This window comes from Podarcis pityusensis, assembly GCF_964106645.2.
Source record: "Podarcis pityusensis genome assembly, chromosome: 4".
NCBI lineage: Eukaryota > Metazoa > Chordata > Lepidosauria > Squamata > Lacertidae > Podarcis > Podarcis pityusensis.
The window spans coordinates 50,548,342-50,563,013 of NC_138027.1; the positions used below are offsets into that span (position 1 = coordinate 50,548,342).

The 14,672-nt window shown below is 40.9% G+C and overlaps 1 protein-coding gene across 1 annotated transcript; it reads right to left on the reverse strand.

Moving 5' to 3' along the window:
- Positions 1-1,839: 1,839 nt before the first annotated feature.
- On the reverse strand, positions 1,840-14,391 carry MRPL39 (mitochondrial ribosomal protein L39). Its single transcript, XM_081003694.1, has 10 exons — positions 14,233-14,391; positions 12,569-12,775; positions 10,917-11,056; positions 9,939-10,038; positions 8,974-9,041; positions 6,341-6,453; positions 5,261-5,326; positions 4,106-4,259; positions 2,545-2,592; positions 1,840-1,965 (listed from the first exon to the last, which is right to left on the reverse strand). Exons 1-10 carry the CDS (start codon positions 14,279-14,281, stop codon positions 1,900-1,902), a joined length of 1,011 nt encoding a protein of 336 aa, XP_080859820.1. The 5' UTR covers positions 14,282-14,391; the 3' UTR covers positions 1,840-1,899.
- Between the last annotated feature and the right edge of the window lie 281 nt (positions 14,392-14,672).

Sequence of the window (14,672 nt, forward strand, 5' to 3'; positions counted from 1 at the left end):
ATAGTGAAAAGGCTCAAAACACATTTCTTGCCATCATGTGATAGCTGCAGAGCTGGCTCGGGGGGGGGGGGAGTAATTGCATATTGCAAGATTTCCATTTCTGTCATCCACCCCCTAAATAAACCCAGTTTTTCCCCTTCAACTGTTTCAAAGTTTCCAGAAACTTTACACCCTAGACCCAGCAGCCCACCACTATGGAAATGAAGGTGGGCTTTGGGTATTGAAATTAGTGCAGCAGATTTCAGAGTAAGCCAAGGCTTGCTGCAGATGTGTGCATCTACAGTACATGTGCAACTACAACAAGTTCTCACATACACACCCATGAATGGAAAACTGCTCTGGTATGTTCAAAACAGGACAGTCTGAGCAGCAGGAGATGCAGTGAGTTGTCTACCTCAATGATCCCCAAAATTTTAATTCAACCTCACAACCAGTCACCTTCCTCAGTAAGGAGGGCAAAGGGGCTAGGTGGTTAGTCCTCCCCTCAACAAATGGTGCCAGCCATGCATCTGATGTATAGATGCTGCCACGATACAAGGAGGCAGACAAGAGGGATCACCTACTGCTGATTAGTCAATAGTATGTAGGGAAAGATGAGAACATGACTGGGAAAGCAACTGTGTGTGGTACAAGTGAAAGTTGGTCTGCATCTATAAAGAGAGCTGATTTTTACCATGTGAGTCAATGGCCAGCATGAGCTCTTCAAAACCTCAGGCAGACATCTCCCTCTGTCCTGCTAGCATGGATTCTATTTTGAGGGATATCAAGGGCTGAAAGTGATAACTCAGTTTGCCAATTCTGTACACAAGAATGAAGAACCTGTGCTCTTCTGGATATTGCTAAATCACAGCTCTCATCATCCTTGACCATTGGCCATGATGGCTGGGGCTGGAGTCAGTCATCATCTGCCATTATATGGAAATGGAGGTAAAGGTCAGTCTTACTGAAGACTGGGGGCAGGGGCTGCTCAAAATACACTCTACTGCTGCGACAGGTTACATCATTGCCCTCTGCACTTTTGAAAGACTGATCTGTGTTCCAGTCTTATCATTTCTTTGACTAATTTTCTCCATCTGGATCTGAATGTGTCCTTCAGGTTTATTTAAAACACTGTAACATGTGTATGTTTAATTGACTTGTAGAGAACACATCCACCATGACAGCACTGTAGCAGCAACATCTACCATGAACTGAATTTGAACTCATGCAACACAATTCCTGATGCAGAATTTTAAGTCTCCAGGTTACCACACCAAAGAATGTATGGTTTAATGTCACTCTTGTAGCCCTCCTTTGGTGGTGATGCTTCAGGGCTTCATATCCCATGGTAATATAAAATACGTACATAACCCAGTACATATCAACTGTAAAATGTGCTCAGACTATGGACAGACATTATAGATGAGAGGGGACATCATTATCTAACTGGATTTAAAACCAACTTTCCCAATTCCTGTTGCAACAATCCTGTTGGCATAATTTAGTGGAAGCTTGCAGGTATGCCAACACATATGCCAACACATAGACTTATAAAACTGTAGAGTTTGAAGGGACACTGAGGATCATCAAGTCCAACCTTCTACCATGCAGGAATATGCAGCTATCCTATATGGGGACTGAACTTGCAACCATGGCATTATCAGCACTGTGCTCTAACCAACTCAACTATCCAGTGAACTTTCCCATCCATAAAACTTTCACTGATGTTTTTATCTTTACACCTTACTTCTGATTTGATGAAGTAGGAGCAAGGGCCAACAAATGCTTTTTTGTCCAAGTCCATGAAAACCTACGGTCAGAAGTCCTCTTTGGGGGATTGATTGAATAATGAAATGGTACTTTACAAAGAAAACACAATTTAATGTTGACAAGTTTTTCCCATGTGCAAATTAGAAAGACTTAGACCGATTCAGTATTTGAGATTTCATTTTCATCTTTTGCTTCTTTCATTTTGTCTTCACTGATCTGCAAAACACAGTAAATAATTTACTGGAAGCATATATTCTCATATGCTACTTGCACCAGCTCCAAGTCTTCTTGCTCCTTCATTTAGAGCAAGTGAAGAAACACTGCGCTCATATTAAACAACCTGTCTATTAGCAGCCACTCTTTTCTCAACATGGAGATTTCTCAACAAAACTGTGGTATCTGATGTATGAATGGCAAAGATACAGCATAGCTTTTACCTCCCCTGGGAAATGCTAATTTCCTCCGTCTTAAGGCATTAACACTTTCTCACTGAAAACTGTTCTATTAATACATACCATATTGGAGGAAATTACAGTTCTGTTTTAGTTACATATGCAAATTGGGATTGCAAAGCAAAGTTCCCATACTTTTTGAAGTTGTACAAATAAGCAGCAAAACTTTCAACAGATGGGCTAATATGGATCATGTAAAACTGATAATTTAAAATTTGCATTTTTGTATACATTTGATCCTTAGCCCTCTAAGAAATAAAACATTAAATACCCAAAGACAGCATGTCAATAATTCAAATTACAATAATAATAATAATAATAATAATAATGCAACTAGACTTACTAGGTTTCGAGACCTTTCCCGCAACCTGTGCCATATTGTGTGATGAAGCTGGAATGTGAAAGGGTGCAGTCAAGTATATAGCCAAACAGATGTCTTACCATGTCTACTTTAATGGCCTATGACAACAACTACTCTGACAAGAACTTCCATCACTACAGTTTCACAATAACTACTCAAGAGGGTTTTATCCAACTTAGTCATACTCTTAGCTGGCTCACTGTAATCAGTGGACTAGTTAGCCATGACTAAATTAAGCCCACTGATTTCAATGGCTTTCTCCAGTATGATTTAGCAAGATAAAACTTAAAATGTAACAGTATTTCTTTATACTGTTTGTATTTGGTTTATTTTGTTTATTAGTAAAATATAATGTAAAAAAGGAAAGTAAGCAACAAGTTAACTTTAAGTGCCAGAATAAGAGTATCAATTTTTTTCAAATATCTGTATCAACTGCATCATGCTACCTTTTCTTGTAAGCGACTTTGTAAACTGAGTTTTTAAAAACCCCAAATAAATAGAAACAACTTGTGTGTGTTTGTGTGTGGACATAAAATGATTCCTAAATGCAAGCACATGCTTGTAACAAATTTATTTAAGTATGTACAGAGAGATTTATTTCAGCTCTTGACAAAAACTGCGAAGGGAGCACTGATCCAACACACACATGCTGTTTAACACCTTTAACAAGGTTGTTCTCTACGCTATACAAGAAAGATCTAATTACTGTTGCAAATGGACAACCAACAAATAGTATTAAATGGTCTGGTTGGGAGAAGTGGAAACAGACCCCTTTAGGGAAGCATCCAACATCACATAAACAGAATTTCAATTGTGTGACAGGACTTCCCCTTCTTCTCTGCTCATACCCTCCCTGCCCGCCCCCCGCCCAAAATCTGCTGCAGAGGGCATCTAGGTTAGGAACCTTAAAGAGGCTGTGCTGCTTTTTGTTCTTCATTAAAAGGAACAGATGGTCTTCTACGTCAAATTTATATTTATATACTGAAAGTGATTCAAGCTGTTCTTTAATTAATTAAATAACATTTGCACCCAGCCTTTCCCTTAAAAAAAAGAACAAAAACCTAACAATTAAGTTAAAAAGAAATGTAATTAACATAAGAAGGCTCCCTATGGCAAAACTCAAAAAATCAAGCCATTTAATGGGGGCGGGATGCTCCAATGTTGTTGGACTTCCATCAGCCCCAGCCAGCACAGCCAAAAGTCAGGGATGATGGGATTTGTAATTCCACAACAGTGGGGGGGAAACAACACTTCTATGACTGCTGTATAACCAATTTTTGGTTTCCTCCTCTTCGTGCCATTTATAATTTACAGGTTTCTAATGAATGAGTTTCTACTTATTCTACAAAAAAGAGTAGTGAAACTACACATTGGAACTACAAGTGCTATATCTCATGTCTAACGGGATAACTGAAGCTACTAACGCACCTTATACTGAAGCCCTGATCATGGAAAAAAAGTAAGACAGACACATCCACATAACAAGCATCTTTTATGTTCCTTACTTCAATCACAAATATCTATAAGCAAATTGATGACTTACCTTTAAGTAAATTGGAACAGAGAGACCCTGGAATCTCCGCATAAGCTCAGAATCAGCGCTTGGAACATTATGAGCAGCTGTCACCTCATACTGGTGACATAGGCTGGTTCTGGGAATCTGTGGACCTTCGCTAATGTCTACAAAGTCACCTAACCTGATTGAAAGCAAAAACAAAGAAAGATTAATAACTTTAATTATTATTTTTAAGTGTATTTCCACCAAACATTTGTCTCATTTACTGCAAAACAAAAGTCCTGCCAATGCGATGCACCAATAGTCAGTAGATTTCAGAACTGTTCTTTTAGAAAACCTGATGTTGTTTATAGGTGAAGCTGTTTATAGGAGGAACCAAGAAGTAAATGTGCTATTATCTGTGTCACCTGCATTGACAGAGGAGATGCATCTTTTGGGACCCCAAAAGGGAAGGTACCAGATTATTGTGGTAACACCATAATAAACCTAGCCTATGGAATCTAGTAAATAGGACAACTGACATGTAGCAGTTTGATTTTTAAAAGTCAGTTTAAGGCATTTTGAACATTCTAGGCAGAAGAAGTCAAAGCCCGAGAGCTCCCTATCCTGTAAGCAGAACTCTGCTCTTGGAACTCTAGATCCAGCTCACAAGTACTGAATACAGTGGTACCTCGGGTTACATACGCTTCAGGTTACAGACGCTTCAGGTTACAGACTCCGCTAACCCAGAAATAGTACCTCAGGTTAAGAACTTTGCTTCAGGAAGAGAACAGAAATCACGCGGTGGTGGTATGGTGGCAGCGGGAGGCCCCATTAGCTAAAGTGGTGCTTCAGGTTAAGAACAGTTTCAGGTTAAGAACAGACCTCCAGAACGAATTAAGTTCTTAACCCGAGGTACCACTGTATTACATACAAACACATTTAAAATGTGATTCATTTCTATGCTGCTCTTCAATGTAAAATATCCCCACAGTCTCACCCCATGACTAGAATACAACTGAACACTGTTAAACAAGTTGCCTATTTTTACCTTCATTGTATCTGGGGAAGTTCAAATCATTTTTGTGACTTGATGACAGGTAGCTCACAGTTACAAGGAATCCTCTCTGTCTCTGCGCGCTCTCTGTCTATATTTATATGTAATCCTAGTTATGAAACAAAGGCAAACAAGATTTTGCTCACCTGTGCAATTTTACTATTCTTTCAGAGTTCTGTGAAGCTTGCTGTTCAATTAACTCCCTTTTGTACCTACAGAACCAGAAAAGAGGCTCATAACTCAACATCACAAGGTATAAAGTGGAAGATCATAACCAAACTGGAAGAATACACATTATGCCACACTTCTTTGCATATTCATAACCTTATATTTTTCCTTCCTAACTACTAGGTTCAACCGCCCTCTTTCCAAGGAGTTCTTCTCAAGAAATTGCCAAAAGAGCATCTTTCTTACAGTCCGCCAGTCCTGGGTAAGCAGTAGGAGACGGCTTCCTCCTGTTAACTACTCAAATCCACAACAAACAGTGACAGTGAAGTTAACTCAGATACATTTCAAGCTCCACAATATTCTAGCATTATAGATGCCTATATGTTCAGGCTTCAGCACATTGTTTCTCTTAGACAACACATCTCCCTTTACTTATATTCATTAACACTCTTTGTAGTAGATTAATTTAGACTATCTACTACACAGCAAAAAAATAAGTTACATATGTAAGCTCTCTCACAGGTATGCATAACATATATGGCTGCTTGGTTGATCTGACTTGTTCCACATTCCTTTAATTACCAGCAACTGTAGTGCCATCTACTGGCAAAAATGATGAAAAACTTCAGGTCAGTACCTTAGTAGCTGAAAATTAACATTACAGTGGTACCTCGGTTTAAGAACAGTCCTGTTTACGAACAATTCAGTTTATGAACTCCACAAAACCGGAAGTAGTGTCCCGGTTTGAGAACTTTACCTCAGTCAAAGAACAGAATCCGAATGGTGGAAGGGCACTGGCGGCAGGAGGCCTCATTAGGGAAAGCATGCCTCGGTTTAAGAACCGTTTCGGTTTAAGAACGTACTTCCGGAACGGATTAAGTTCGTAAACCAAGGTACCACTGTAATTGTTTAATGTAACCAATTGGATCAGCTTTAAAACTCATTTAAATTATATATAAAACTTATCTCGTAGAAAACAATACACAATTTCAGCAGAAGATACAGGTGGCCTGCTTTTAAACAACATGTGCTATTAAACAAAATATAGTAATACTGACTTGTTATGTTGAAAAATTTCAAGCGCCACTTTTGCATCAACATCCAGCATTTCAAATGGAAGGTCTTTATGAATTAGTTTGTTAACGTCTTTTGTAAGAGAATGGAGACTTTCCTTGGAAAAGAAGAGAAAATGTATGTATACACAGATCAACAAGACAAGCAAGAAATACAGAATGCAAGTTAGCTCAGATGACTGAAATCCATGCTATGTAAGGATTAGCCCTCATCCTCCAGTGGATTTTCCAAGGCCAAACCAATTAGGATAAGTCTTGCCTATGCTCAGCCTTGGAGTAAGGCAAGACAATGCAATATAGAGACAACAGATAGTAAATATTAACTGTTCCTGGTGATTTTTCCTTATTGTAATGTTTCATTCCCCCACCCCCACCATAGACTGGGTGGAGATGCATGGAACAAATTTAGGTTAATGGGGAAAGTCTAATAAATTTAACCCTGCAGTCCTGCAGTTCCTGGGAGGTGCCCATTGAAAGCATCAGTTATCACTCTTGGAGGATGCAGAGAGCACTTTGATATCAGTATGGCTGAAAATGTAGTATGACAACAGATTTGAAGCCATGGGCAGACCATTATTTAGCTTCTTTAGTTTTACAGCCACCCATGAAAAGTGCTCTCACTACTTTACTTCCAAGTAAGGCGAATAGTAGTTACTTTGGAACCAGCCTGAAACTGCATTTACGGATTAAATAAGAGACCAGAGCTTTCCAAACGCTTCATTTTGGTGACATACATTTTAGATATGCATCATTTTGTGACATGGTAATTCAGTTTTACTAGCAAACTGGAGGTTAAACTACCCCCTTTCCAGCCCCAGGAGGAGCGCAGGAGCGTTCGCACGACACACCTACACACTGCAGCCGACACAAACGTGTCGTGACACGACAGTTCAGAAAGCTCTGTAATAGACCTTCTCTATTACTAATTTGTAGTTAATTAATTCTCATTTTCACTGTTGAAACTAATACAAATAAAAGGGGAGGAATCATTTCTAGAGAATCATTTTTACTGTGCACACTACAAAATGAGGCATAGCTATTTTGATCTTTATCTGGAGACCTTTTCGTTTCCACATTTATTTAGCGGAAATGGTCTAAAAATCCATTTCTTTTAATGCTTAGAATCATAGAATTGGAAGGGACCACAAGGGTTATCTAGTCCAACCCCCTGCAATGCAGGAATCTTCTTTCCAACATGGGGCTTGAACCCACGACCCTGAGATTTTAAATTTCATGCTCTACTGACTGAGCTATCCACAGGGTTATCACTAATTAGAGAAAATACCAGAGCAGTAACAGGAATAGATGAGCCTCCCTATTCCTCAGCTTACTCCAACTGCCTTCAGTCCCAGCCTCTATGCTCAATGGCCAGAGATGATGAGACTTGTAGTCTAAACTGCCTGGAGGTTGGGGAAAGATTGCATTTTAGCATCCAACCAGTCCACTTGTGTTTTCTTACATATACATACACACACTTCCTGTACATGCACAAACACAACACCCTGTACACAATATACTGTACATAATATACTGCTACCCTTGTATACAGGAATATACCCTATATATTCCTGTACACAATATACTGCTATCATTACACCAGGGGTCAGCAACCTTTTTCAGCCGTGGGCCAGTGCACCGTCCCTCAGACCATGTGGTGGGCTGGGCTATATTTGGGGGGGGGGGGGATGAACGAATTCCTATGCCCCACAAATAACCTAGAAATGCATTTTAAATAAAAGGACACATTCTACTCATGTAAAAACACACTGATTCCCGGACCACAGGCCGGATTTAGAAGGCGATTGGGCCGCATCCAGCCCACGGGCCTTAGGTTGCATACCCCTGCCTTACACCATATAATACAAACGCTTGAGTAATTCCAGATGCCTTGTTTTGCTCAGTCAATAACAGGTATGCTGGAAAAGGACTATCCTAAATAAAGTTTTGCCAGTGCAGACCTAAATTTCCCCAAGATGTGACTCCAAGCCTGAATGCAGTGCTATGGCTTGGATCTTAAGGAGACTTCTGTGAACAGAAGAGCTTCTGAAATTCATGGATGGTACTGAGATCCAATAGAAGACCCCATGCGCTGAAGAGAAATAAGCATTTTCCACCTATTTCTCCTTCCATCCTGCAACCTTCTGTGCTATCTCTCATATTGCTTTGGAACCTTTGGAACAGATTTTCAGGGGATGAGAGACAAGGGATGGAAGAAGGAAATAGGCAAGAGTCATCTTTGCTGGTGGGAGCCAACTCAGGGTGGACTCCAACAATGCATAAGCAGCTTTCCTCTCACCTCTTCCTCTCCTCCGTCTTCAAGCATCCTATGTGCCCCCAAGATTTGTTTCAGAGGGTCCCATACTCCTCTGGAGCAGATTTTAAGGGCATGAAGAAGAGGAAAGGAGAGGAAGAGGAAATCCCGATGCACAAGTAGAACTCTCTTCTGCTCGGGAACAGGCAATGTTGGATACATCCTAGTCAACATCTACTGGACAGTATTTGCCGGCAAGTAGATCTGTGTTTGGTGAAAATTTCCCTGTATTTTGTAACATTGAATAACCAATTATCCCCCAAATAAAGAGTACACTGGAACATGTCTAGTGAATCATCATACTTACAGCAGTTGGTTTCCAGTCGTCCAGCCTGCTGTCCAAGATTACATCGTAGCAAAAAGCTCCAGATATCACTGCATGGCAAGTCAAGATCCAAAAGAAAATGAGTAATTTTTGAAGTTAAGTCTGAACTAAACCTATTTTGCAATCCTAATGGGAGCCAACATATGGGGCTTCCTACAGTATCGGAATGCTCATATACATGTTTATGGTGCAGCCAATGTGGAATATTGGGTATGATTATGGTTGCACCGTCTAAAAAGGGTAGCAATAGACTAGAGTAGGAAAAGAGGAGAGCAACCACAATGACCATAAGGGGTGGGGCATTTTCTCTACAGGAAAGATAAATAAAACCTGGGTAGCTATTAAGGTCAACCTCTGATGCCCTGCTCTGGGTTTCACCACCTTCTGGTGACTGGAGAAAAGGGTTTACACTTGCACTTCATCTTTGGAAGTCCCTTTTTAAGGAAGGTTCAGGGAGGGTCTCCCAGTGTCTATGCTGTTCTCTTTTCGGCAAAGGTGAAAGCATTTTTATCTGCTCAGACCTTTTAGGTTTTCTACAATTTTTATCAGAGGTAAGTTACACTGAGATTCCATGAAGTTGACTAACAATAGATTCCAAACAGCTAAGTAGTGTTTTATCATTCAACTTTTAACTAACTTATAGAATTGTCTGCTACAAGATATGGCAATGGCCATTAATGAGGCAAACAGATAAAAATTATTTGATCCATCTGAAAAACAGGTTTTCTCTTTCCCCAATCTCCTCACACAGGGCAAGGGGCCACTACAGGGCTGAGGAGAGGATGGGGAAGTCCACTAATACGAGATTAGAATTACCCTAAATTACCAGAGCTTTTGAAATGCATAAATTAAGCAGACCTTTAATTAAAGAACCTTCTACATGTGTTCCAATATACAATTCATCAACTTTCAAGAACAATAAAAGTTTGCAACAGCAAAACATTTACCTGGCACTTCCGGAGCCCTAACAAGAGTGACTGGGTATTCATCTTTAAAGGCCTGTTCTAAAACACACCCCAGCATCATAGCACAAGAGCGCCAATAGGCCTGCAACAAAGGATTTCAAACAAACTTTATTTATTCTAACATCATGCCAAGACAGTTCAGTTCAAGTGAAAACAGAGCATAATAGTCTCAAAAGATGCAATAATATTCATGGTTATCTCTCCACCTCACTTCTGACATAAAGTTTGCTTGTGGTAGAGAAGTGGAAATGTGAGGAGTGGAGCTGTCCTCCATTTTCATGTACTGTGTAGGACTAGTAATTGTTGAAAGATATGAAGCCCTCTAGAACAGAGCCACACATACAAAATCTTTCCAGAAATTGTTTGCTATATGGTAGGATCCGGATTTCCCATTACAGGAATGGCCAGACTCTTTCCATTTTTGGAAAGCACCAAGATCCAACAGAGACTCTCTGATAGAGGAAAAGGAGTAAGTGATCGTCAATGATTCCTCCTTTTTCCTGTCTCCTCAACCTGCTTCCCACACTATTCCAGAGGGTCTCACAATTTTCTGGAGAGCTTTCCAGGACACACAGGGTAAAGGAGAAATTGGGGGAGTTTCCTTCCCTGCCTTCCTCTTTCAGAGTAAAATAGAGCTATTCTGGATTCAACCCTTATTGTCCTGCATTTCCTACTGTTCTACTATAAACAAGAGTGGTATTGCTTATGCAGTTATGTGGAAAGAGATATAAATGTACTACAGAAGTGTGTGATTTAAAAATAGAAGAAAACCAGGAAGCTAAATATTCTGAATGATAAAGAGTAACCATGTATGACTATGTACCAATTATTTTCTGCCCTCATCTTTGTGCTTGTATTCAACACACAAGATCCAAATCCTTCTCTTCCTTAGGTTTTATTCAAAAAAAGCTTCAACTCAAAGGGAAGAAAACACTGTGAAGAAAAATGGTACAAACATACTTTGTTAACCTCCTCCGGATCCTCACTTTTGAAAGTAAGAAACTGAATTTCACAGGAGCGAGTCAAAGGCCTGTACATATCCCAGATTTGTCCATCTACAAGGGCAAGTATGGATCTCTTACTGTGCCATTCACTTAAATCTAGGAAAGGAGAAAAAGTACAAAAAGTACAGCAAAATAACAGTGATAGTATAGTTGTACTTTGTTTACAATAATCAGCCAGACAATAAACCATCAATTAAAAAAGAGTGAGCAGCAGCGGCATTCTCCATGGACCAGCTGTTGCTCAGCCTTCACTGTCAGACACTATCAGAGCTCAAAACCATTTGGGATAACAGAAGAGAAAAGAGAGGACCTAGTCAGCCTATTTATTTTTTTTAGATCATCTTGTAGAGTGTTGTAAAGAAATTGGATGGATGGAGCATACTTCTCCTTCTTAGCTTGTTAGGAATTCCTGATAGATGTGAAATTAAAAATCAGGCAGGCATCCTTTTGATGGCCAGGGAAAGGTGGAACTAACAATGATGGAAATTAAAAAGGGTGGAAAACCACTGGACCTCAGCCTAATTTCGAAAACCACCTGGAAGGGATCATTCAAGTCTGTTGGAATGAATTCACGACAGACGAGTGGCAGGTGTCATATGAGAGGCGTCTGCCGGGGCAAGCCCCGGGAACTCTCTTTTATTGAATATTACAAACATTGCCACAGGTGTGCTTGTGGCTGATTGGTTGATACAAACACAAAGCAACTTGTTGCTGATTGGTTAACATAGGTACAAGGCGGGAATTACATATAAACATTAATCACCAATAGATTAAAGGCTGGGAAACGGAGCTGGAACTAGACAGGCATGAAGCCTCCTAATTAAATTATAACTAAAGATTGATATAGCATGACTAAAACAATTACTAATGATTGATCATAACATGAAAGAATATAATAATCGAGTTCCTTAGATGTGGTCAGCTGTGCATTAAGAACAGGTCATATTGTTTGTTCATGAACTTAAGATGGACTGAGGAATGAAGGAATGTCTTGGTGTTTAGAACAGGTTTGTACAGTGTGTGCAGAAGCAGAGAAAAGATTATAAGAGAGACTTCCCAGAATGCCACAGAAAAGAAGCAATACTTCTCCCATAATGCCACAGTTATGTGCAGAAAGAGAACTTCCCTTTACAAGTCCTTGGAAGAGCAGTCTGCCTCCCCATGCAAGCAACCTGTTGGGCAGGGAAGAATAGGATGCAGGAGAGAAAGACTGAACACCTGAAAGTGAGAGACAGAAAGAGTGGCTCTGTCTTCCATTGGCAGGTTACTCCTAAAGGAATGGGGGCCCATGAAAGGGGGGGGACCTCTACTCTCAACATACCAGATTGCTAGGCCCCATTAATAGATGATAAAATATAAAGGGATGGGAGTAACCTATGGAGGGAGAGATTTCTGAATGGGATACAGGAGCAACTGGGTAATGGACCTGATTGTACTACCTTTGGAACAGTGAACTAGATTTACTAAAAAAAGGAACATTTATCACAAGGACATTCTTCTTCATATAAGATTAGCTGATGCACTTTCCGTCTTTTAAAAAGTGTGGTTTTGATTTGCCATTTGGCTTAAGGGTGAAATAACTACAGCCCTCCATTTGAAAGTACTTACGCATAGCACAAGTGTAAGGAGTGGAAAGCCCTTTGTTCATTATTAAAAAAGTGCCTGGATTAGGTTTGCCAACATATTTAACTTCAATCTTCTCAATTCGTGGATAAAGTGACAATTGTCTCTCTTTCTCTTTTGTGAAGAGCTCACTGCGCATCTGAGCAATCTCAGCTACTGAGAGTTGAGGAGCGGGAGCTGTTGAAACAAGCCCTGGAAATAAAAGAAGTCTCATCAAACAGCATATTGCTTCATTTTAGTAAACAAAACAATCCCATTCCAGAACAGTTCCTTGGAAGCAAGCTCTAAGGATCTACGGTAAATGGAATAGTAGCTAACTTCTATATTATCAAAAAATGTTGCAGTAAACAAGACGTTGACAAGTTTTGAAACTATTAGGTAAGTTCATTACTCACCATCAATATCTATAATGAATAATCAGCATAAGAAAAAAGTACTTCATATATTCAGAAGTTCAAACATGTTCTTTAAATAACCAATTCTATTAGACCTTACCAACAAGTTGGATCTAAAAGCAATACTGCTGTGCCAGTATTCAGGGGCCTTTCCACACATCCATATTTTCATAGCTAGAACTAACTTGATCCAGCTTAATAGCCTTATCACCACATGCTACATTAGGGAGAGGGGTACCAGTGTTGTACAGGAAATTACTATTAATATGTTCACTGCTGTAACTGAAGGAAGGGAGGAAATTTTCATCATAGTGTAGTGGTTACAGCATTGAACTAGTACTGGGGAGAACTAGTTTTGAATCCTCACTCACATCATGAAGCTCATTTGGTGACCATGGGCAAGACACACTGCACAACCTAACCTACCATACAGGGCTGTTGTGAGCATAATTGGGAAGGGAGAAGTAGCTTGAGCTCTTTGGAAAAAATACATAAAATACATTTCAAAGTCCAAAAAATGGTGCAGGAGTTATGGCAAACCCTTTAAAAGTTGTGGGATGGAATAATCACAGTGTTTTTCCTCCTCCCACTTGCACACAAAACAAAAGGCATTTTTTAAAAAGGCAGGTGTGTCCCTGTAAATGTTTAGGGTGCCACTATTATCTGTCCACTAATATATATGCCAGTCAAATTATTCAGAACATACAAAACGGATGGGCCCTGCTCACAGCACAAAGCTTCTGTATACTGCACAAGAGCACATCAAAAAGTGCCATATCCCAGCAGCACACACTGCCCTAATCACAAATTAGACTTCCTATTCGCCCTATTGAAACTTAGCAAAGCATAAGGTTTACCAAGCTGCAATATCTCTGGAGAGAGAGAGAGAGAGAGAGAGAGAGAGAGAGAGGGAGGAAGGACCACGGCGCCACCCACAAAGAGCAAAACTGGATCCAAAGCTCACAGCCTCTGAACTCGTTATGAACCTACAGGGTTCAGCTTGGAATATATGAGGCGCCTACCTCATTTGGCTTAAAAATTCAAGATACAAGCAGGCCCCAGCGTGCAAAAAATAAATAAATCATGCTTTCGAAGGGCAAATGGGTGGGTGGGAAACCACCATTCCTTCACTTGGGAAAGCAAAGCACTGCAGCTCCCCACGTGCTGAAATGGGCCGTGCAAATCAATGGGGAATGGGAAGGTTTCTCTCCCCACACCCGCCAGCCTGACCCAGCCATTCCCTGGCGCACTCACTCCGGCTGCAGCCTCGCCACACTCCGCGGCTCCTCCAAAGAGAAGCCATCGCCAGGCGGATCCTTCGCCCCTCGAAGCCCGGCGCAAGCGGAGCACCAACAGTCGTCGCCTTCCGGGAAACAGCTGCTGCGAAACAAAGGTTCCGCCTCTCTTTCCCAGCGCGGCTCGTTACGGCTCCCCCCCCCCCCCCCGCGCAGCTTCTGGAGGCGGAGGGCGCGCGTGAAACGGCCCCTCATGGTCTATGGATTTGGAAGGAGCGGACTGAGGCGCCTGCTCCTCTCTCGCCTGCTCGAGCGATTCTTTCAGCCCGTTTTGACAGCTGCAGCTGGACAGGCAGAAATGCAAGAGGTGCAGCAGTGGGCAGAGCTACTATGCCTATTTGATTTCTGTCCGCTGTGCAGCTGCTGCAAGGAAGCTAGCCAGGAGACGGAGGGGTTGCA